Source organism: Oryctolagus cuniculus, chromosome 6 (genome assembly GCF_051225735.1).
Source record: "Oryctolagus cuniculus isolate XC-2025 breed Fujian yellow rabbit chromosome 6, ASM5122573v1, whole genome shotgun sequence".
Lineage (NCBI taxonomy): Eukaryota > Metazoa > Chordata > Mammalia > Lagomorpha > Leporidae > Oryctolagus > Oryctolagus cuniculus.
Window position 1 is genome coordinate 153,829,871 of NC_142872.1, and position 22,986 is coordinate 153,852,856.

Here is a 22,986-nt window from a genome sequence, read left to right on the forward strand (position 1 = left end):
TGGTGATAGATACACAGTCCTTTGAATAGACCATGGAACCATGCACTTAAATAAGTGAGTGGTATGGCATGTGAATTTTTTTTTTTTAATTTATTTGACAGACAGAGTTAGACAGTGAGAGAGACAGAGAGAAAGGTCTTCCTTCCGTTGGTTCACCCCCCAAATGGCCGCTACAGCCGGCGCCGCACTGATCCGAAGCCAGGAGCCAAGAGCTTCCTCCTGGTCTCCCACACGGGTGCAGGCGCCCAAGCACTTGGGCCATCCTCCACTGCCTTCCCGGGCCACAGCAGAGAGCTGGACTGGAAGAGGAACAGCAGGGACTAGAACCCAGCGCCCATATGGGATGCTGGTGCCACAGGCAGAGGATTAGCCAAGTGAGCCACGGCACTGGCCCTGGCATGTGAATTTTATTTCAATGTGTCGCTCCCCGTCTTCGTGGAGGAACGACACTAAACCCTGCCTAGGCTTCATATCCGAGTCACGGCACCATTATGTCGCTCCCCCTCTTCGTGGAGGAACGACACAGGACCCTGCGCTGTTCTTTCGTCTGCTCGGCCCTCCCCGGGTTTGCTGCTGGTTCTTCCCGGGTTGGCTACTATCCCTTCCACCTCCGTGGAAGGGCAGTTCCCCCTGGCCGCATTCCCCACTTCCGCAGGGGAGCGGCACACCGCCGGCCAGCTTTCTCGGGGGCTGCACGGGTTCCCTTAGATGTTCCCCATAGATGTTCCTGGTGCATGCCGTCTCTCTCCTCCTTTATAGTCCTCCTCCGCCAATCCTAACTCGGCTGCCCACACGCCGAGTACGCTGCTCTCCAATCAGGAGCAAGTCCTACAGTTTATTGGTTGAACTGGAGGCAGCTGGGTAGAAGCTGTTTTCTCCTCTCCCAGCGCCATATTGTAGGAGAGCAGATGCATAGAATAAGTCTTAATTCCAGTAACTTAGTCTAGTCCGAGCTGCTCCCCACACAATGGAGCTGTTATTATAAAGAAATAAAGGGCCAGGCACGTGTGCACATAGTGTATGCTTAATGTTAGGTAGTATCATCATTATTATATAAATATTTCTAAAATATCTCCTTTAAGAGGATAGAATTTTTCCTTACAATTAGACCTATGACTATTGCAGAACATTTTCTAAATCAGGGGTGATAACCTCACATGTCTACAAGAATCATAGAAAAGCCAGAAAGGACCATCAATGAATTACGTGACCCTAGCATAGGGGATTGGTGTGCATGAGGGCAAATTGAAAAGCCAATTCTTTGAAAAGCAATGGGCTACTTCTCAGAATCCATCCACATGACAATGTAGGCCCACAGCTATGAAAACTGGCTTTTCAAAGAAAGTACAGATTTTTAATGTGAAATCTACCAACTTTTAATAGTTGGTACCTATCCCAAAATTATAAATACCGAGAAGGTCAAAATCTGTAATCTAAGCCAACATATCAGTAGTCAAGATCTGGTCCTCTGATGAGTTGGCTTCCTCTGCCATGAGCATAATTTCCAAAATTGGCCTCAAATCTCCCCACCTCCACCCCTAAACCACCTCCACCAGGATTTATCCAAGCCACACAGAGACATAAGAATTCACCCATAAATAGAGTCCCTAAACATTGTTGTAGATGCCAAAGTCATGGAGAGGAATTCAGGACCTACGGTTTTCAATTTCTATAATTTAATTAGCGAACCCTACAACAGATTCTTTGTTCTGAGACCAAATATAATTTACAATGTTGTCTCTCCAGTGAAGCCAGTTTTTATTAATTTCCAGCACAACATTTGGATATACCAGCCAGAACTCCAATATGTTCTTATTTAGTGTTTAATCCCCTAATGCATTCCAATTAATTATTTCAGCTTTATGGCAAACCCTCTTCTGCCAACATCCAAGCTGGGTACCCTGTGTCACTCCACCCACCCAAACAGTCAGCTTGGAAGGTGTCAATATCATTACTTAAGGAGTGGAATGGAGAAGGGCAGGAATGGAAGGAAATTGCGCCTGCAATTATCCACTAAGGCTTCACCAGAGAGGCAGATGGCATTCCTTGCATAAATTATTATTTATCTGTGGAATTCCCCTCTGCCTATTACCAAATCAACCCTTTTAAAAAATTCTTTGTTGGGCCTGTGAAGTCCCCTGGCCGGTTTCCAACGTCTGCTCCCTCCCCCATATCCCACCCTGCAGAGCTGCTGCTAGGCTGCAGATTCCAGTGTGGCCCACGGGCAGCAGGCTAGGCACACTGAAGGCACAGCAGGTGCAAGCGCGTTTGGACGACGGGCACAGCAGGAGTCTACGGTGCGGCGACGGCCACGTAGTTCTGAGGCACAAAATGATAAGCAGAGTCGCCAGCTCAGCGTTGCCCTCTGTAACGTGCATCCGCCACCAGACACCCACCAAGGAGCAGGGCGCCGACCTCACAACACATCCCCTCATGGAATCCTTGAGTAAGGACTGAAGTAGGTAATAACATTCCAAGCTGAAAAAAAATAAACACCACAAGTCAAGAGCACTGTAGATCCTCATGAGAACAAAGCAGCTGCCATTCTTGACAGCGTGAATTCTCCTTTCATTTTCAGGACAATGCTCAGGGTGGTTGAGTTGCTGCCATTTTCTCCAGATAGGGAAACTAAGGCTTAATTTAGTACCGTGATTTCTCCAAGCCTCCTCCTTGGGTCAAGGGCAGTGCCATAATTTGAACTTGGGCTTAGACGGGCTCATAGGACTGCTACTGGATTGCCCGCCTGTGTGATTTCCCCCTTGCACCACCATCACTTCTGTCCTTGTCCCCTCACATGAAATTTTCCAGAAGAGAGAGAGAACATGTGCTTTAGCAAACTCTTTAGGGATAGGACTTGTCCATTTATCTGTATCTATCTGTCCTTGAACCCTTGGCATCACACACCTGGAATGGGTACAATGAGAAGTTCAGTCCTCTATCTTGACTCACTCTGAGTTTCTCAGAGGATGCTTGACCTGGTCATTAGCAGCAACAGCATCTGGCACCAGGTTAAACGAGGTCCAAGGTCATATTTGGCCCAGGCTATGGAAGCAAAAGGATTCAGGTGCCAATCCTAGTCCACTCATTGTGAGCTGCAGCAAGTGCCTCTCACACCTCAATTTCTCCCATCTGTAAAATGTAATATTAATCTACACCTCCTAGGATTACCCTGGAGATGTAAGGAAATGATGTAGTAAGGCTTTCTAATGTTTTCAAACCACCAAGATTCATTCTACATCATGACCAAGTTCATACACCTACACATGGGAGGCAGGGGGCCAGCATTAAAAAAACACTTCATCAGCAAAGTAGTTTGGTATTATCTATGCTAGTCCATTGGGTGAAAATGCTGATTACAAACTATTGAATTGATTTCATGATCCACTAATGAGTCATCACTTTTCATCTGAGAACCCCAGCAGTATCAGCTTCTCCTGGCCTGGTTCCTATCCCCATGTTTGCTTGCCTCCCTTCCTTCTTCAGATCCAATAGTTTTTTTCTCTGGGTAGGACTCGAGGTCCAGAACAAAATGACCTGCAGGGGGTGCTGTCTGAAGTTGTTGTTGAAATGTTTGGTTTTTTTATCTCATTGTATCTGCTTCTGGTTGAGTGAACTCAGTTCTACACCTCTGGACCTGGCCTCCGTATTCATCCCCTTTTTCTCAACTATCTCAAGGCCTCACTTGTCATTCAGGACACCCAATGGGAGAACTGAAGCACAGAGTTCTCAGATCTTCTCTCTCTGAATTAAAACGGGGCTGGGCTGGGTAAGGGTCTATCTATGCTTGGAAGCTCCCTCTAATATCAGTCATTCACTAAACATTTACTAAGGATCTCCATGGCAAGCACCATGCTAAAAATATAGAAACCACACATTCTGTGAATGGTACTTGGGGTTGTATGCTGTGGAGAGCAGCATGGGAATATGAATAAAATACAATCCACTCCATCCCTCAGCTACTCCTGGTCAAGGAGTCAGACGTTAAAATCCAGAAAAGCAATAACCTGTCATGTTTCTTAGCACAAAAGGATGAGGGAACAGTTCAAACTCTCAAGGGAAGAGGAAAGCGTCAGGGAAAGTTCCCAAGGGAAGACACTGACCTGGATTGCTAAGACCCAGAAGCAGAGAATGCACCTTGCACTCTGGACGGAGGGATCTATAAAATGGCAGACATGTGGAACAGTAAGTCCTGCGGCAGTTGGAGACAGGAAGGGATGGATTAAGAATTAGTTACCAAACATATACTAAGCTGATCTTCTGTATATTAAGATAATCGAAAATGAATCTTGATGTGAATGGAAGGGGAGAGGGAGTGGGAAAGGGGAGGGTTGTGGGTGGGAGGGACGGTATGGGGGGGAAAGCCATTGTAACCCATGAGTCGTACTTTGGAAATTTATATTCATTAAATAAAAGATAAAAAAAAAAAAAAGAATTAGTTACCAAACATTAGATAACCTGTGAGTGTAGGTCTCGATTTCTCACCTGTCCAATAGGAAGCATATATTAGTACACAATGTTTCATGCTTCCTGAAGTGACAGAGGACATTAATTTCATGGAACTTACCGTGGAACACCATGAAATACTAACACATTAAACTTAAAATAGCGCAAACATTATTTTTTTATTTTCTGCTAAATCATGACACCTTTTTTTTTTTGAACAGGCAGAGTGGACAGTGAGAGAGAGAGAGAGACAGAGAGAAAGGTCTTCCTTTTGCCGTTGGTTCACCCTCCAATGGCCGCCGCGGCCAGCGCGCTACAGCCAGCGCACCACACTGATCCGAAGCCAGGAGCCAGGTGCTTCTCCTGGTCTCCCATAGGGTGCAGGGCCCAAGCACTTGGGCCGTCCTCCACTGCACTCCTGGGCCACAGCAGAGAGCTGGACTGGAAGAGGGGCAACCAGGACAAAATCCAGCACCCCGACCGGGACTAGAACCTGGTGTGCCGGCACCGCAAGGCGGAGGATTAGCCTAGTGAGCCACAGCGCAGGCCAAATCAGGACGCTTTTTAACAATTTCTAACATCTACTGTGTGTAGGCCAGATACCAAGCTCTGCGTTACAGCATTACCTTCTGTAATTCTTATAACACTTTCAATAAGATAGATGCTATTATTATGGTGGCCCATTTTATAGATGAGAAAAGTGAGATTCAGGGAGGTCTTAGGACAGGGTTAATAATTGGCCGTGACAGACTGGGACCCCCAGCAAGTTAACTCACAGCCTCTTCTCACACACTAGATCCTCATATCCATGAGTAATTTAAGAAGTTTACCCACCAACTTCACTCTCTTACCTAGGGAAGTAAGCATGCATTCCTTCTCTCGGTAAAGATTAATTCAGCATTTACCATGAGCCAGACATGATTCTAGCCTGTGACATTTACAATCTCCAGGAGAAAGGAAAGGAAGCCCCCTTCCTGATAGCTACAAAAGGCCACAGTTGGTGCATTTTATTGAGGGAACCCCTTATCCACTCTGAGAACAAATGCTTATGCTTCTGGGCTTCCCAAACATCCTCTGGCTCCATATTTTTTGATTCTGTAAGACAATCAGGGGCTAGGGCAGTAAGGGGAGGGTCCACTTTCATTAGCTCTGTCTGGGAGGAAAGGCAGTGCTTGGAAAAATCAACGAGAGGCAGTAAAGCTGGAGAACTGCTTGAACCAAGGCGCTGAGGTGGGAACGTGCCTGTCACTCAGAGAGACTGTAAATAGACCTGTTTGGCTGAAGTGCAGAGTTGGTGGGAAACAGGGAAAGATAAGGTGGAGACCAGATGCACGAGGGCTTGGAATTCCAGGCTCATGAGGTAGAGCCTTGCTTTTGGCCATTGGGAGCCACTGAAGAATTTTAAATGAAGAGGAAAATCGTGTGCCAGGTTAAATGGAGTAGGGAAGACCAGGACTTACTTTCTGAAAAATGATTCTGGGAGCTACACATAGTGGGTAAAGGAGAAAAGATAGGCATCATGGGTATCAGAAGAACAAGCCGAGCACAGAGGAACAACACCAGGAGAGCATGCACTCCCCGCAGGGACTCCCAGCCTACACTGTTGGCACGTGGTGTCCAACAATCTCTGTTGTGAGGCTGATTCGTGCATCGTAGGACCACAGACTGCATCAGTGGCCTCCACTCAGGGATGCTACTAGTAAACTTCCATCCCTTTGTGACAACCCAAAATGTCTCTAGACATCACCAGGTATTCCCTGGGAGCAAAATGGCCTCTAGTTGAGAACCACTGATTCACAGAAATCAGAGAATGATCACTTCCAGAGGCCTGACAGCAAGCAGCTAAGTCAGCCAGAGAACCTAGAAGGCAGCCAGTGGCTTTGGTGACTGAAGGTTGCTGGATACCTTCAGGAAAGATCTTTTTATCACAAAGCCCATCAAAAGGGATTGTGGAGGGAATGGATCATTTTAAAATGAGAACAATGAAGAGTGAACTGCTCTCACAAAGTCTAGCTTAGAAAACAAAGTCAGAAACTGTTGTTTGAGATTTCCAAGGGTCTGTAAAAGGAACAAAATCCTTTTCCGCTGGCTTCCAAATGCAGATCGAAGATTCAGAAGCAGACGTTTCACCCCATGGGTCTCCGAGGTCCCCTCTACCTCGGACCCAGCATGAATCCATCCTGGGGACAGATGCTGCCCAAAAGGACCATGGCAAAGACAGGCCAGGGAGCCAAAGTGTGGAAACGTCTGCAAGTGCTTGGGTTTGGCACTTACGGAACAATAAACCAACCCTTTGAAGAGGTTAAACAAAGGAACCATTTGTCTACAGAGTAAGGCAGGATTACAGCGAAGGACGAAGAAATAAAAAGAGAACGCCAAACTGGCAATGCAGCTGAGCTTTGCTGGGTCCAGCCTGGGACCCTCTGCCAGGATCAGAGGTCTAGAAACCAGTGGGTAAAAAAACAACCCAAGGTACTCAATGCAACACAGGAAGTACAGGCTCTTGGGTTTTAAATTAAAAAACCATTGACTAATTTTTTTTCCTCTTCAGTTACTTTAACTCATACAATCTGTTAGAAGCAAGGGGGGAAAAGGACATCACTTACCAAAGACTACACATTTTTTCCCCAAAACACACAAAGATTTTCTTCATTTTTTTCTTTCTTTCCCCCTTGTTACTATCCTTATGAATTAATGAGACCAAATTGTATTTCTTTGTCTGTGGAAGGAGCTTGCCTGTGCTCTTATTGGGGTACAGGGTTGACATTAATATGCTTGTGAGCCTTTCTCTTCCTTTAATATTCCCTGGCTAGCTTGGTTTTTAATCTAACAGCCCTTCTTTCAAAATGATCTTTCTGCCTGAGACACGTATTTATCATTCTCTCCCCTCCACTCCCTCTTTGACGGGCCTCCTCTGACTTGAAGGGATTTTGAAATAACAGCCCAGCCATCCTGAGGGGCTTTCTGTCTCCCCACCCCCCCTAGTTGGAGCGAGCTGTTTGATCACCCCGTCCAGTTTCTTTCTCTATTAGGAACCACTCTTATCTGCAGAAGAGCCACTCAGTAGGAAACTTTTTTTCCAGAGCTACTCAAGGGAGACACTGGTGTTATTTTATACCAGTCACACAGTCTCCATCTCTCCTTGTGTGTCTCTGGAAAGAAAAGAGAAAGTTTCATCACGTGGGTCATTCTTTCTGCTTTGTTCTCTGTTTTACCCAAGTATAAAAAAAGGCCTGACTACTCTTGGGAGAATACGCGGTTGTAGAATTGCACCACGTTCCCTTCCGCGAGGTGATCCTGGCAGACTGAGCACTTGGGAGCCTGCCCTGTGGAGGACGACAGAGCTGCCCTTCGGAGACCTGCTCTTCTTAGAAGCCCAACACGTTCCCAGCAGCATTTCTCTGCGCTGCCCCCACCACCACCACCCCAAGAGGGCGATCCCTAGCCTCAGAGTGTCCCAGATCATCACACAGGGACAGTCGGCCAGAAGCCACCTCCTGCTGCCTTCCAAAATGAGCACTGGAAGCAGTGAGACACAGGGTTTCCCTGAATGCATCTCCTTCACAGGGGTGGGAACCTTTAGTGCGCCAACGGCCATTCGGCTATCTGTGACATTGCTCACGGGCCACAGAAATTATCAACTTAAAAAGTAGCCTGCTATAGATTGACCGAATTCCAAGCCCCACCTGCGGTTGCCCTGTCAGGACCAGACCAATGATTTTGCAGGCCTTCTACCACTGAGGGCCGGGTGTTCCCTGTCCCTGCCTTAAAAGATAAATCTCCCTGTCAAATAAAAATAAATAAATAAACAAACCAACTCCAGGGGCCGGCTCTGTGGCACAGCGAGTTAAAGCCGAGGCCCGCAGTGCTGGGATCATATGGGCACTTGTTGGAGCTTTGGCTGCTCCACTTCCGATCCAGTGCTGTGCTAATGCACCCAGGAAACCAGAAGATGGCCCAAGTAGCTGGGTCTTTGCCAACCCAATGGGAGACCCAGAAGAAGCTCCTGGATTGTGGCTTCTCCTTGGCCCAGCCCTGGCTGTTGCAGCAATTTGGGGAGTGAACCACCAGATGGAAAATCTCTCAGTCTCCTCTTCTCTCTGTAACTCTGCCTCTCAAATAAGTAAATCTTTAAAAAAAATAATAATAATAATCTGCAGTACTGGCTCTGTGGAATCAGGATTAAATACTCTTGTAATTTTCTCAGCCCTGTTTCTATTTCATTTATTTTCACAATGAACATGTGTCCTGTGGGCCATGGCAAATGATATTATTAGTTGTAACCTCCTAGGTCATGTCTTCACCCAGTAAAGGCCTATTCCATGTCAAATGTGTCTCAAAAATTACTGCAAGAAAGACACTGAGGGCCCTTAACCTCGATGAGATCTGGCTTTGCCGCTGTGTGAGTTGAAGATGGTCCCTACCTTAAGTGGAGACACAAAACAACTCCAAGCTGGTACCTGAAGGTAGCACCCCAGGCAAAGTCACCTGCCTGGGGGAGAGTGGGCTGAGTCCTGGACCCACAGGCCATTCGTCTGTCTGTGGTTTCCATGCCCCACACTGGGCTGGCACAATTTGGGAGGCAGACCTTAAAAATATGGCATATCTGCCATCTTCAGCAACTTCCAAAATTTCTGAGGTCAAGTTAGATCTACTACTACTACTATTATTATTATTGCTATTATTATTCTGAACTTACTGGGGGAGCAGGAGGCCCGGCAGAAGGCGAAGGCGAGGGGAGTTTGGTTTTGCTTCTTGATGTTGTTGTTGTTGTTGTTGTTGGTTTGGGGCCTTGGGGCCTAAGGAGAGCGCTTACTTTGCCTGTAACCATTACTGCCACAGGGCCAGGCTCCCGGGACAGCACCCTACGCCGCACCTTCCAAGAACCACTTTCCACCGCAAGATTCCCGGGGGCACTTCTGGGCGCCTCTTTCACCCCAGAGAAGTCTACTTTAAATTTTCACCCCCACTACACCTGCTCCTTAAATGCCCAGCTCATTAGCCCCGTCCGTTATGGCACGGCCGTCTTTCTTGGTATTAAATTCTTTTTTATATATATATAAAAGAAAAAGGCCTTGAACACGTCATGCAGGGGAATCTCAAGTGCCCCCTTTCCCTCTCAGCTACCAAGTTTTAAACATCGAGAGTATCAGGAGGCAAAACCAAACGCCCCTCGCCTACCGCGGGGCCTCTTGCTCCCCCAACAACGTCAGCGTCGGTGGGGCTCGCAGAGCCGGCCTTCGGGAAGTGGCAGCTTTTCTCAGACGCGTGGGCCGCACAGCTGGGGGCGCGGCTTCCAGGTTTTGCTGGAAGGCTTGTTTTCGTGCGTGTACCTGTGGACTCTCGCACGTGTCCCATGAAGAGCGCTGCTTCCCCTCAGGACGAAGTTCACTTGCGAGGACAGCCGGGTTTAGCCTCCTCCGCCTCCCGTGCGGTGGAGTGCACGCCTCTGAAGCACTTTCCCTCCACTCGCTCGGCCTCCTCCCGGCCCGGCCCTCCGCGGTGGGCGCGAAAGGACCCCCACGGGGGGGATGGGGGGTGGCTGGAGGCCTCGCGGCGCGGGCTCCGGGCGCCCTGCCCCCACCGCCCCCGCCCGGGCAGGCGCCGGCCGGCAGAGGGCGCGCTGACTTCACGTTCGCGAAGCCGAGCGCGGGTGCCGCCCGGGGAGGGGGCGGGGAAGAGGCGCTCTGCAGGGAACCCAGCTGGGGACTGGCCGCTCCCCGCGTTTGCGGCAAAGGCCTGCAGGCTGCAGTCGGCTGCCAGCCTTAAAGCCGAATTGCGCAGTGAACCTCGGTAGGGAAAGTTACTACGCATTGAACGCCGAGCTGCAAACTCAATGGGAAATCACTTATCTTGAGTAGTGTGTGCACTATCCACGCACACACACCCCCAAGTTTCTTTTTCTTTTCTTTTCTTTTTTTTTAGGGCCGGGGGAGGGTGGGAAAAGTTTAGTTAAAATGCTTTTTGTGTTGGGACCAGCGATGAGAAGACTGCTTTTGTTTTGCTGCCGTGGAATAATGCAAAATACCAAATACCGAGATCGTGCATTGTCTACTAGCTGTAGATCCATTCACCGAGCGGACAAATCCGGTTTCGGGCCGAGTAGTAAGGCGGGTCGAAGTGTCCATGCACTGTGTAGACAGGCTTGCAGGTAACAGTAACACTTTAAGCACGGTATTCGAGAAAAAAAAAAAATTCAAAGTCAGTGAACTAGGAAATGAATGCCGCCCATGAACCCAATTTTTAATTAGCTCGAGTCCCCACCCCGCCCCCAACAAAAGGGCACGGCACGGAAGTCATGCGTCCTCGTCTCAGCTTTGATCAGAATCGGTGCATTTTTCTGTGTGCACGATCACGACCCCAATAATGAAGAGAGGAGAGGATCCAGACTGGACGCAAACGTCCGGTGTGTCCGGGGAGGCAAGAGTTAACGGTTTTCTGCACCAGGGTCCCCGCAGCCGCCCCAGGCCGGGTCCCCAAGCTCAGCCCTTCCCCTGTGTAGGGCAGTCGGGTCCTGCCCCTCCCAAATTCTCCCGTCTAGCGCCTTTAATTTCTCCCCAACCCGGGAGCGCGACTCTGGTGCAAACCGGCGCCACGGGGCGCAAGGAGCACTCGTCTCCTCTAAAACCCTGCGAGGCGCGGGGGTGGGACCGGGGCGCAGCCCGGCGGAGAGCGCAGTCCGGGCCGGTGGCCCGCGGCGCGCACCCGCCAGCGCGCTCCTCCCGGACTCCACCTCCGGAACTCGCAGGAGGAGCCCGGGGATGAGCCCGACCTGGGGGGGTGGGGGGGCGAGCGCCTCCCGAGCGGGGGCCCGTGGAAGTCTCCGAGGGCGGGGCGGTGTGTGCTGCTTTGGCAGCAAACTGGGGACTCGTTCTGGGTGGAAAGTGCCCAATCCAGATAGCTGTGCACACGTAACGCATAATGCATTACACCCACCCAACAGACGCAGGGGGTGTTTATTCATTAGGCACTCTCCACGTAGACGTGGCACTGTGTTGCTGACTTGTTTTCGTAATTCCAGGCATCATTTTTCCTCCCGCACCTTTATCCTTTCAACCCATCTACACTACCACTCTCCACAGCCTAGCGCGCCCATAAATACCCCGTCTTGCCTCCTATCGCGCGCTACCGATTTTTCCAAACGTTGCTCTTTGCCCAGCCTAAGGGAGGCGCCTGGCGACCCGGGACGCACTCGGCGTGGCCGTGGGTACGAGATGTATTGGCCGTGGGGAGGGCAGCTGTTCCCCCGCGCTGATGTAAACACGCAGCACAGAAGCGCACTTGCTCAGACTGCGCCGCGCGAGCAGGGACAGGGTAGGCGTGCGGCAGGTTCGCCCCGCTCTCCGACTGTTTACATCCGAGGGCTGGAGCGCAGGCCGCCGGCCCCAGTCTCCTCCCCTTCCCTCGCTTCCCCACCAGCGCCCCTCCCGGGTTCCCAAAGCAGAGGGCGGAGGAGCTAGAAAAAAAAAAAAAAAAAGACTCCCTCCCTCGAATCCCCGCCCACCGGCCCTTTATAACGCGAGGGTCTGCGCGGCCGAGGACCCCCGAGTTGCGCTCCTCGCGGCGGCTCTGGCTGCCGCGCCCGGCCGCCGCCTGGTTCCCCTCCGGCCCGAAGGGCAGGGCTCCTCCGAGGCTTGGCGGGAAAAAGGAACGGAGGGGAGGGATCGTGCTGGCAATATAAAAGCCGGTTTTTGGGGCTTTATCTGACTCGCTGTAGTAATTCCAGCGAGAGGCAGAGGGAGCGAGCGGGCGGCCCGAGCCGAGGGAGCCGAGTAGAACCGCGCTCCGGCGCTCGAGCAAGGGAGATCCGGAGCCTCCGGGGGCTTCGCCTCCGGCCAGCGCCCCCACCCACCGCGCCGACCACCCGCCCGCGCCCCCGCAGACCTCGCCGAGTCGGCGGAACTTCGCCCACTGCGCCAGGCGGCCGCTTTGCACTGGAACTTACGGCACCGAGCGCGGACGCGGCGCTCCGGACGCGGCGCGGCTGTTCCGCCAGCGGGGGACCCTTCCCCTGTGCCGCCCCGGACCGCTCCTCTTGAGAGACGGTCCTCGCCGCTGTTCGGGCGCAGGATTCCCTTCGGGGCTTGGAACACCCGGTAAGCTCCTGGATCTGTCTTTTTTTTCCTCTTTTCGTCGCGGCTTTGACGCTGCGGCGAGTCGAGTGCCCAAATGGGGCTGCCTTTGCTCCCTTTCCCGTGCTGCTGACACTTTTCTCAGGATGATCGCGGCGGGTCGGGCTGGATCGGGGTGCGATGACTTGTCAAGGGGAAGGGGCCGGCAGAGGGACCAGGGGCGCGATCTGGAAACTCGCTTTCGGGAGCTTTGCCTGCGCGCGAGTGCTACTGACGCTTGGATATTCCTGCTTTATGACATTAATTGCTGTTTGGGGTTTTTTGGTGTGTTTTTTTTTTTTTCTTTCGGGGATGGAACGGGCGTCTCAGCTTGGAGGTGGGCAGAAAAAGCCCTGTGCATCCCGAGCTCCATGGAGTGTGGACTACAAATTGCCTGAGCGGGAGAGCCCCGCGGCCGCTGACTTTTCCCGGTCTCTGGGAGGACATTTAAATTTCGGCTTTGCGCATTTGTGACAGCCGGAGACAGACACTGCGGCGCGTCCCGCCCGCCGATCCCTGCGGCGATTCCAACTCGCCCCTTGCTCCTTTTAAGAAGTTGTTTTTTAAAAATATATATTTTAATAAAATGGAAAACCTTGATCTCTATTTAAAGTGTTACGACTTGATGTTGGGGCAGGCGCGGGGAAAGGAGAGGGAGGCCGGCGCAGGGATGTGTCCGATTTTCCTGGAATGGTTGACTCGGGCAACACCACGGCGAATCTCAGCATCCAGCCCTGGTGCCCCGCCACCGCCCGCGGGTGTCCCGCGCCCCTGAGATGCGGGGGGTGGGAGGCGTGGACGGCGCGGAGCCGGGCTCGGGGCTGCTCCGAAACAGCTGCTACCCACGGCGGGGAAGCGCAGACGCTGGGCTCCCGGCGCGGAGTCGCTGCGGGCTCTGTGGCGCAGTTGCGCCGCCGTGTTGAGGCTGGAAGGGAGGTGCCCCTGTTACGATGTGACACCCCCCCACCTTTTATTTATTGGGAGGGGGCTGTTAAAGCCCGCTGCTGAGCTCGCCACCCCTGCCGGCGAGAGACTAGAAGAAAAAGCCGGCAGAGGAAGGAAGGGGGGTGGGGATGGAGGCGGCGGCGAGGGGAGGTTGGGAGGGGCGGCGGCGGCGCCGGCCGGGCAGGAGCGCGTCGAGGGCGCGAGTGGGAGCGGGCGCGGCGGCGCGGAGGGGCCCGGAGAGGGAGGGGGCCGCGCGCCACCGCTCGCGCCGAGGCGCCTCTCGGCTTCTCCTTCAGGTGGCGCAAAACTTTGCGCCCTCGGTTTGGCAGCACATATTCCCTACCGCCGCCTCTTAAGGAGGCCAAAGCCGATTTCGATTTCTGGGCGGCTGCGGAGCCGACTCCCGGGCTGCACAACCCCGGGGGGCTCCCCCGGCGGCGGGCGAGCGACTCGGCGGGCACCACGCAGCTGGCGTGCCGGGTGCGGGTCCGGGATCGTACGGGGTCGTCCGAAGGTGCGGGGGAAAGAGGTGTCTTTTTTTTTTTTTAATTATTATTTCTTTTCTCTTGGGTCCCCCTCTTCCTGGCCCCTTTGGGCAGGGAGTGGAGAGGGAGGCGGTGGAGCGCGCTGAAAGGGGAGTGGTCGGGGCTTGGCGGTGCGCGCTGCGCGGCGCTCCGGGTTTCGGGCTCCAGCGAGACCCTAACTCAAGGCTGCCCCCCCTTTGTGTGCCCCGCAGCAGGCTACGCGACGATGCCCCTCAACGTCAGCTTCGCCACCAACAGGAACTATGACCTGGACTACGACTCGGTGCAGCCCTATTTCTACTGCGATGAGGAGGAGAACTTCTACCAGCAGCAGCAGCAGAGCGAGCTGCAGCCGCCGGCGCCCAGCGAGGATATCTGGAAGAAATTCGAGCTGCTGCCCACCCCGCCCCTGTCCCCGAGCCGCCGCTCCGGCCTCTGCTCGCCCTCCTACGTTGCCGTCGCGTCCTTCTCCCCCAGGGGAGACGACGGCGGCGGCGGCGGCAGCTTCTCCACGGCTGACCAGCTGGAGATGGTCACCGAGCTGCTGGGCGGTGACATGGTGAACCAGAGCTTCATCTGCGACCCGGACGACGAGACCTTCATCAAGAACATCATCATCCAGGACTGCATGTGGAGCGGCTTCTCGGCCGCCGCCAAGCTCGTCTCGGAGAAGCTGGCCTCCTACCAGGCTGCGCGCAAGGACAGCGGCAGCCCGAGCCCCGCCCGCGGCCACGGCGGCTGCTCCACCTCCAGCCTGTACCTGCAGGACCTGAGCGCCGCCGCCTCCGAATGCATCGACCCCTCGGTGGTCTTCCCCTACCCACTGCACGACAGCAGCTCGCCCAAGCCCTGCGCCTCGCCCGACTCCAGCGCCTTCTCCCCGTCCTCGGACTCTCTGCTCTCCTCCAACGAGTCCTCTCCGCGGGCCAGCCCTGAGCCCCTGGTGCTCCATGAAGAGACACCGCCCACCACCAGCAGCGACTCTGGTAAGCCTGAGGCCACTCCAGGCCGATCCAGGAGGGGGCGGGGTGGATGGACGCCTGTCTGTTCTCACTGGCTGCTGATCAGTGGGGCACTTGAGCCCATTCTGCGTGCGTCTGTGCCGGTATTTGGAAGGAGAAATGGCGGAGCTGGGACGGTGGGGCGCTCATCAACCCCGGAACCCTGGACTTTTTTAGAGTACCCTTGGCGCTTAGACCGTCCCAGTTTGCCATCCCCCCCCTTCTCTCCCACCCCTCAGGAATTTCATTTGGGTTTTTAAATCTCCTGGCTTATCCATCCACTCCCTCTTACCTCTTAAGCATTTTAATTGCCTGGGGGGTGGGGGTGGGGGGGGCGTGTGAATGAGGATAAGAAAGGATTGATCTCCAGGAGTGAATGAATTGCCTGCCTCCCTTCCTTAACTTCTGAGAAGTGGCTGAAATTGAGTGGACTCAAGGCAGCTACAAGAATGAGGGGAGGGAGGCCAGCCTGCTGCCTGAGGGCTGCAGCTAGTGAAAGTGCCTATTCTGAACACTTAGAAGCAAAGCCTTGCCAAAACTAGACTTTTTTGCTCTTTCGCCCATCCCCCAGGACTTGTTGGCAAAGTTGTAAGATTTTTTTTTGCACTTCCAGTAAAATAGGGAGTTGCTAATATAGCACCTGAAGGTTCTTGGTAAAGTCCCTTAAAAATAGGAGGTGCTTGGGAACATGCTTGACTCTGGGTGTGTCCAAAGCCTCATTAAGTCTTAGGTAAGAATTGGCATCAATGTGATGTCCTGGCAAATTATAATTTTCTTGTCTGCACCACCACCCCAGCTGTCAATCTCCTCCCATTTAAATCTCACTTTGTAGGGGAGAAGAAACAGTGAGGCGTGTGCTTCTTTGGGGGTGCCGTTGTAACGTCCCAGTGCCTCCTGTTTGCATAGCATTCATTAAGCAAACAACGCAGTCATTGATTGTTGGGAAGCATTGCTAACCGGGTGATTTCTGTTTCTTTTCTTAAAGAGGAAGAACAAGAGGATGAGGAAGAAATCGATGTCGTTTCTGTGGAAAAGAGGCAGCCCTCCACCAAAAGGTCAGGGTCACCATCTGCAGGGGGCCACAGCAAACCTCCACACAGCCCGCTGGTCCTCAAGAGGTGCCACGTCTCCACCCATCAGCACAATTACGCCGCGCCCCCATCCACCAGGAAGGACTACCCAGCTGCCAAGCGGGCCAAGTTGGACAGTGGCCGAGTCCTGAAGCAGATCAGCAACAATCGCAGATGTGCCAGCCCCAGGTCCTCAGACACCGAGGAGAACGACAAGAGGCGGACACACAACGTCTTGGAACGCCAGAGGAGAAATGAGCTGAAAAGGAGCTTTTTTGCCCTGCGTGACCAGATCCCAGAGTTGGAAAACAATGAAAAGGCCCCCAAGGTAGTTATCCTTAAAAAAGCCACGGCGTACATCCTGGCCGTCCAAGCAGAGGAGCAAAAGCTCATTTCAGAGAAGGACTTGTTGCGGAAACGGCGAGAACAGTTGAAACACAAACTTGAACAGCTACGGAACTCTTGTGCATAAGTTGACCTATTGGAGGGAGGAACTGGACTGGCTCATGAATTCTCATTTGTTACTAAGGGAAATTAAGGAAACAGGTTCCTTCTGACAGAACTGCAGCAATCCATTACGTATGAACTTATTTCACATGCATGGTCAAGTGCAACCTCACAACCTTGGCTGGGTCTTGGGACTGTAAGGTTTAGCCATAAAGTAAACTGCCTCAAATGGGACTTTGGGCATAAAATAACTTTTTTTATGCTTGCCATCTTTTTTTTGTTTGTTTCTTTTAACAGATTTGTATTTAAGAATTGTTTTTAAAAAATTCTAAAGTTTACCCAACTTTCCTGTGTAAATATGGCCATTAAATGTAAATAACTTTAATAAAACGTTTATAGCAGTTATACAAGATTTCAAGCCATGTATTATAAACCATAATTTTTTATTTAAGTACATTTTCCTTTTTAAAGTTGATTTTTTTCTATTGTTTTTAGAAAAAATAAAATACCTGGCAAATATATCATTGAGCCAAATCTTAAGTTGTGAGTGTTTTTGTTTCTTTTCTTCCCTGTCCCGTCCATTACCTGTTTACTTGCCATCAATCACAAGCTAACACAATTTGAACTTTAAGAGGATGTACTTACCAAGATAGGTATTCTAAGAAAGGCAAGGGTTGTTCTTTGTTGAAGTGGGTCTGGGGGCTTGAAGGTCTTTAAGTTCTCAGGGTTATAAGATGCTTCCTGGATCTGATGATAAGAGCCAGAGCTATTAGTTAAGGAATGGGCAAAAGGCTGGTGAGGGTTAGAGGCAGGGGAAGAAGACCCAGGAGGTTAAAGATAGCAGTTAAGTATGCAGAGGGGTTGGGAGGAACGTGAAGGAACTCTCTTCAATCTGGTTAACTCCAGCCATTCATTCCCCTGCTGGACTCCAACCCAGGGGAAGGTAGCCACCATCTGCTGTTGGCTGCTGTTTGAGGTGCCAGGCCCTTTGCACGGGTTATCTATCCCCTAAGCCTCAGAGGAGGCCTGGGAGGAATGTCACTATTAGCCCTATTTCACAAACAAGGAAATATAAAAGCTCAGAGGGTTATATAACTTATCTGTGGCCACACAGATAGCAAAAAGCAGACTCCAGGTCCCACGTCTGTTAAAAACATTTAACCCTTCACTATCAAGTCTTAGCACATCTTGGGTCTGAAGTGCTGAAACCAAGACTGCTTCTGGTTTAGGGCCTCAGGAACAATACTAAACTCTCTTTACATGCCAGGCACTCTTCTAAGTGTTTTACTTGTAACTATGGCAACCCCATGAGAGCTGTACTGTTGATTTCTGTAGCTGACGGAGGCGCGGGAAGACCCATACGTGTGCCCAAGGTCCACAAGTAAGAAAGAGCAGAGATGGAATCTCAAGACTGGCTGCTCTTAACTTCCAAGGGTCTTCCATTATCTTCCAGGGTCTCAAGCAGCCAATGGGAGTAAGCTGGCCCCTTCTGAAACAGGAGTCAAGGACCAGTGGATTATGCATTATTTTAAGTTTTTAACCTTCAAGACTGGCCGGATTTCCCACTTACTGATTTACTTAGTTGTTCATTCCTTTCTCAATGAGGAGCCCACTGCCCGCTCACTCCCACCTGAGCTGTTTGTTCATCAGAGCCTTTGGTTACTCTTCCCTGGAAGAAGTCAGTTTATAAACATTACTGTTCAAATCATAAAGTAAAACATATTCAGCCTTTGTCGTGTGAGTCATCATTTTAGGAACTGCACTCTCCTTCCAACCACTTTCACACACTCATGACACATGCTCATCGTTAGTCCATGAAAAGACATTTCTGAATGTATGTGTTGTTAATTACAAGCCTCAGAAAACCCATGGCTCAAACCAGATACTGCTAGAGCGTTTACTACAGAAGAAAATGAGAGTTACCATGGCTGTTCTAATTGCCTCATTGTCTCAGTAGATCTTCAGCACCCTGACCTGTCTTTGGGATTTTAATTCACACCACCCATAAATCAATAAATAATTATTGTCTTTGACCCTTAGAATAATTTATTCAAGACCTTAATGTCTTGTTCTTAAGCCTTCTTTTGGGATCTAAATGCTACCCTACCCGCATACCTTCAAACTGTCTCACCCCCCACGTCCCAAATTCAAAGGAAGATATAATCCACAGAAGATGAGGAGTTCAAAGTGCTTCCAAAGCGGGGGCGCTCTTAAACATTGTACTGTGTGCCCCTTTGTGGCCCAGGCCTGGAGCGCAGCCTGGAATGACTCACTTGGGAACCGGGAAGGTGTTTCTTTGAATCGCTAAGTCCGGGCAAGCCCTCAGAATAGGAAAGAGTGTTCCTTGCTAGGAAAACAGCTCCTCATTCCCTATGATCAGGAAACAACTAAGGATGCGGAGGTTGGCTGTACAGATGGAAGAGAACAATTCCAACCCCCTCTTAAGCTACCTCTTAGCCAGAGAATGATCTGAAAATTGGACGCATGCCAACTTCATTCCAGAAAGTCACACTGTTCTTGACCACAATACAAATCCACCCTCAGAGCCAATCCAGAGCCCCAGAGGTCTACAGCATTGTGCAATCTATTTTGTAGATAATAATCAAGATTTGGGATGGAGGGGAGGAGCTTTGCAACTGGAAAGGAATATACAAGAAGGAATAAGCTAATACTGATGGTGTCTTCTGCCCATGACACTTCTGCCCATGACACTCCCCTGGGGGAGTCCTTGGATGGTTGTGTTTAGGGATGGGACAAATAACAAGGAAGGAAGTGTTACTTTACAGCGGCATTTAGAAGCAACAAAGAGCGACATTATAAAAACAATCAATCAAGTTTTAAAATGAACAAAGCCATCACAATTCTCGCCTCAGACTACTTACAGCCTGGACATAGCAGTTGAGTTTTCTCCTGTTCTTTAAGACAAATCGGCTGAGTCCTGGGGGAAGGAGACAAAAACATTGCATTTCTAGAGTTCACATTGGTTTGTTTGCAATAAGCTATGATTACTTCAGTCAATAATTATTTTTTAGTATACATGCTAAGTACACACGAAGCGCTGCTTCCCAACCATAAGTAACCCTGAGGCTAGAAAATGATGAAAAGTGCCCCTCAGCTTCATCTATAAATTCCCTGCTAGACAGCTTGACAAAAGGCTTTTCTTTAAGGTTAGAGGCCTCTTTCAAAGAAGAAGGGGGTAGAAATAAAGTCAACAGGACAAGAACAGGGACACATTTTAACGCATAAAACTAAAAAGAGTCCACATCATCAAAGCGTTAGCAATAACCCTTTTTGATCTGGTTCCTTTGGGGAAGAACTTAGGCAAACTGAAAATTTGGAGGAAAAAAACCAATAATGCTGGCTTTGCAGAACTGGCTTGAGGTGACTCTAAAAGACTGAGTTGATTTCATTTTTCATTTTATGTCATTCAATATTAGTCGGTCCTCAGCTCTTTAGGAAGACAGAGTTGAGGGGAACAAGTGTTAATGGGATGTAGGCCTTTCAGAGGCTGAAAGGAATGTTCTTTGTTTCTAAACAATGCCTGGGAGCTCCTGCCACAATCCCCAACACTTTCTTCCTATTGTCACCCTGTCAGCCCATTAAGGGATAAAACACCCCAGTATAGATGGAAGCCTATGGGGTGGGCAAGGAGAGCCCTTGGGAGAGAGAATGAACCTTTAGAATCCACCTACAAGTCCACTTCAAAAGTTTATGGAAACTGCATTATCTTTTAACTCCATCTCTCCATGAACTTTCCTAAGTACTCTTATACTTCCTGACAAACCTTCCCAACCCCCACTCCCACACCTCCCTGAACCCCACAACAGCTCAGCTGCAGAATGATCGTTGGATGGGACAATACTGAGGTTTAGACAGGCTAGAGTTGGCCCAAAGTCATACAATTACCCTCAATAAAACAACAATAATAGTAGTTAATGTTTACTGTGTGCTAATCACCTATTTCACCCCCAAAGCAACTCAGGAGGTGAATTCTATTTCTAATACCCATTTTACCCAAGAAGATAATGAAATTTTTGAGAAAGTAAGAATCTGCCTGTGTTCACAAAGCTGGCAAATGGTGAAAGCAGGAACTATCCATTTATTTATTATTTATTAGTCATAAATATTTAGGGAGTACCTACTATGTGCCCACATCATGCTGGAGATGGGGATAGGAAGCAAAAGGAGACAGAAAACACCTTGGCCCTGAGGCTCTAATGGACTAGAGGAAAACAAGTAGTTGGGCTCTAAGTTGTTTTACAGACTTTCTGGTTTGCTCACAGTGGAGTAGGTGGGAGTTCAAGCTCCAGGAGCTGCTGCCCTTTCCTCCAAGAAAAGAGGGAAGTGAGATAGAGGCCAGGAAATCCTGGAAGAGGAGCCAAAGGAGAAGACATCAGAGGAGGAGGATGGAGGGCCAGCAGGACAAAGGGTGGCACCATGGCCAGGAGAAAGCTGCTGCATGAAAGCTGTGCCAAGGTGTCAAGAGGTAAAGAGGCCACTGGCCTTGGCAGAAGGAGGATTTCGGGGTCACACCTCCTCCCCCACTGAGTAACAGCTTCACCTACGCAGGACCCTTTCCCCTGTGTCCATCATCCAGTCCATTACCTTAAACAGCTGTGGACTCAACCAGCCATGGATAGAACAACAAGAAAACAAAAACCATATGAATGCTGGTTCAAGTCCCAGCGGCTCCACTTCTGGTCCAGCTGCCTATTAATGCACCTGGGAAAGCAGCGGAAGATGGCCCAAGTCCTGGGCCCCTGCACCCACGTGTGAGAGACCTGGATGAAGTTCCCAGCTTCTGGCTCCTGGCTCTTGTCTCCTGGCTTTAGCCTGGCCCAGCCCCAGCCATTGTGGCCATTTGGGGAGTGAACCAGCAGATGGAAGATCTTTCTCTGTCTCTCCCTCTGTCTTCCTTTCAAATAAACAAAATACATCTTTAAAAGAAGAAGAAGAAGAGGAGAAAGAAGGAAACATAACAGGACAGCACTAGAAAATAATACAAAGAAAAGCCAGTAAGTGTAGTAATTGTTTATATAGCATAGGTTTTGCAAATACTATGTCCTTTTACATATGGGAGTTGGGCAAGATTTATTTATTTATTTGAAAAGTAGAATGATAGAGAGTGAGAGACACAGCGAGAGATATGGTCCACTCACTAGTTCTCTCTCAAAATGCTCACAACAGAGCTGGACCAGAACAAAGCCAGAAACCAGTAACTGCACCCAGGTCTCCTACCAGGGTGGCAGGGACTCAAGCACTTGGCCATCATCTGCTGCCTTCCAGAGCCCAGTAGCCAGGACTTGAACTGGCACTTTGATGTGGGATGTAGGCATTGCAAGCAGTGGTCTCACCTGCCGTACCACAATACCTACCCCATTCTCAGATTTTAGTATAGGCGGGGAGGCCTTGGAATCAATCCCCTGAAGATGCTACTAGGTGGCTGGAGTTCCGCTAGCACTCAATTACCCTGCAGTACCTTCTCCAGTAGTTCCTAAATTGTGATTGCAGAGCCAACAGTATCAACATCACCATGACTTTGCTACAAATGCAGACACATAGTCTGAATTAAAATCTCAGGAGATCAGGCCCAGGAAATGCTTTTAACAGGGGCTAGAGGGCTTGATAAACCTTCATCATTGTGACTCCAGTGATCTTCCTAAAATACAGCTGTGACTGTGCCCTTCCTCTGCTTAAAACCTTTTGAGAGTTCCTGCTACCTGCTGAACTAACGATCCAAAGCCATCCTCCACAGCTTCTCTGTATCCTGCAAACTTATTCAGATACTTTGTCTTCTCTGCTGAAAACATGGTCCACCCACCACCCACCCAACTGCCAACACGGCACACTCGTCTGGAATGCTTTCACTCATCCTTCACAGCTTGCCTGCAGCTCTCTCTGGGAACCAGTGGACAAGGTTCCGGTGACAATGCTTAAAGGAAAGCACTGGTTCCGCATGCTACGTGTTGGGTCAAATCCTTGAGGAATGGAGCCTCCCTGGTCTTGTTCAATAATGCTCCCTCAGCACCTGCGGAGCCGGCACCCCGGGTTCTAGTCCCAGTCGGGGCGCTGGATTCTGTCCCGGTTGCTCCTCTTCCAGTCCAGCTCTCTGCTGTGGCCCGGGAGTGCAGTGGAGGATGGCCCGAGTGCTTGGGCCCTGCACCCGCATGGGAGACCAGGAGAATCACCTGGCTCCTGGCTTCAGATCAGCAAAGTGCGCAGGCCGCAGTGGCCGTTGTGGGGTGAACCAATGGAAAAGGAAGACCTTTCTCTCTGTCTCTCTCTCTCACTGTCCACTCTGCCTTCAAAAAAATAAAAAAATTAAAAAAAAAAATAATGCTCCCTCAGAGCCATGAGCCTAAATGCCCAGGCCCAACAGCAGCCCAACCATTCTTGGATGAGTGGCTGTGTGAAGAGCCATTTTGACTGTGTGATGGGCATGAGT

At 50.5% G+C, this 22,986-nt stretch overlaps 3 protein-coding genes across 8 annotated transcripts; 1 reads left to right on the forward strand and 2 right to left on the reverse strand.

The window, feature by feature from the left end:
- Nucleotides 1–1,654: 1,654 nt before the first annotated feature.
- LOC103348132 (uncharacterized) lies at nt 1,655–10,491 on the reverse strand. The gene is made up of 4 exons (XM_089336219.1): nt 10,479–10,491; nt 9,625–10,207; nt 4,101–4,189; nt 1,655–2,478 (listed from the first exon to the last, which is right to left on the reverse strand). The coding sequence occupies exons 1-4, from the start codon at nt 10,489–10,491 to the stop codon at nt 2,432–2,434; spliced, it is 732 nt and encodes a 243-aa protein (XP_089192345.1). The 3' UTR covers nt 1,655–2,431.
- LOC149126338 (uncharacterized) lies at nt 10,337–13,833 on the reverse strand. The gene is made up of 4 exons (XM_089336220.1): nt 13,808–13,833; nt 13,401–13,479; nt 11,573–12,354; nt 10,337–10,606 (listed from the first exon to the last, which is right to left on the reverse strand). Exons 1-4 carry the CDS (start codon nt 13,831–13,833, stop codon nt 10,498–10,500), a joined length of 996 nt encoding a protein of 331 aa, XP_089192346.1. The 3' UTR covers nt 10,337–10,497.
- On the forward strand, nt 12,149–17,081 carry MYC (MYC proto-oncogene, bHLH transcription factor). 6 transcript variants are annotated; one of them, XM_017340986.4, is made up of 3 exons: nt 12,149–12,539; nt 14,236–15,009; nt 16,010–17,081. In XM_017340986.4, the coding sequence occupies exons 2-3, from the start codon at nt 14,250–14,252 to the stop codon at nt 16,564–16,566; spliced, it is 1,317 nt and encodes a 438-aa protein (XP_017196475.1). In that variant the 5' UTR covers nt 12,149–12,539; nt 14,236–14,249; the 3' UTR covers nt 16,567–17,081. The 6 variants fall into 6 exon arrangements, with proteins under 6 accessions (XP_017196475.1, XP_051699251.1, XP_089190701.1 ...); XM_051843291.3 differs by having other exon boundaries at nt 14,239–15,009; XM_089334575.1 differs by lacking the exon at nt 12,149–12,539 and adding an exon at nt 13,707–14,013.
- The last annotated feature ends 5,905 nt before the right edge of the window (nt 17,082–22,986 follow it).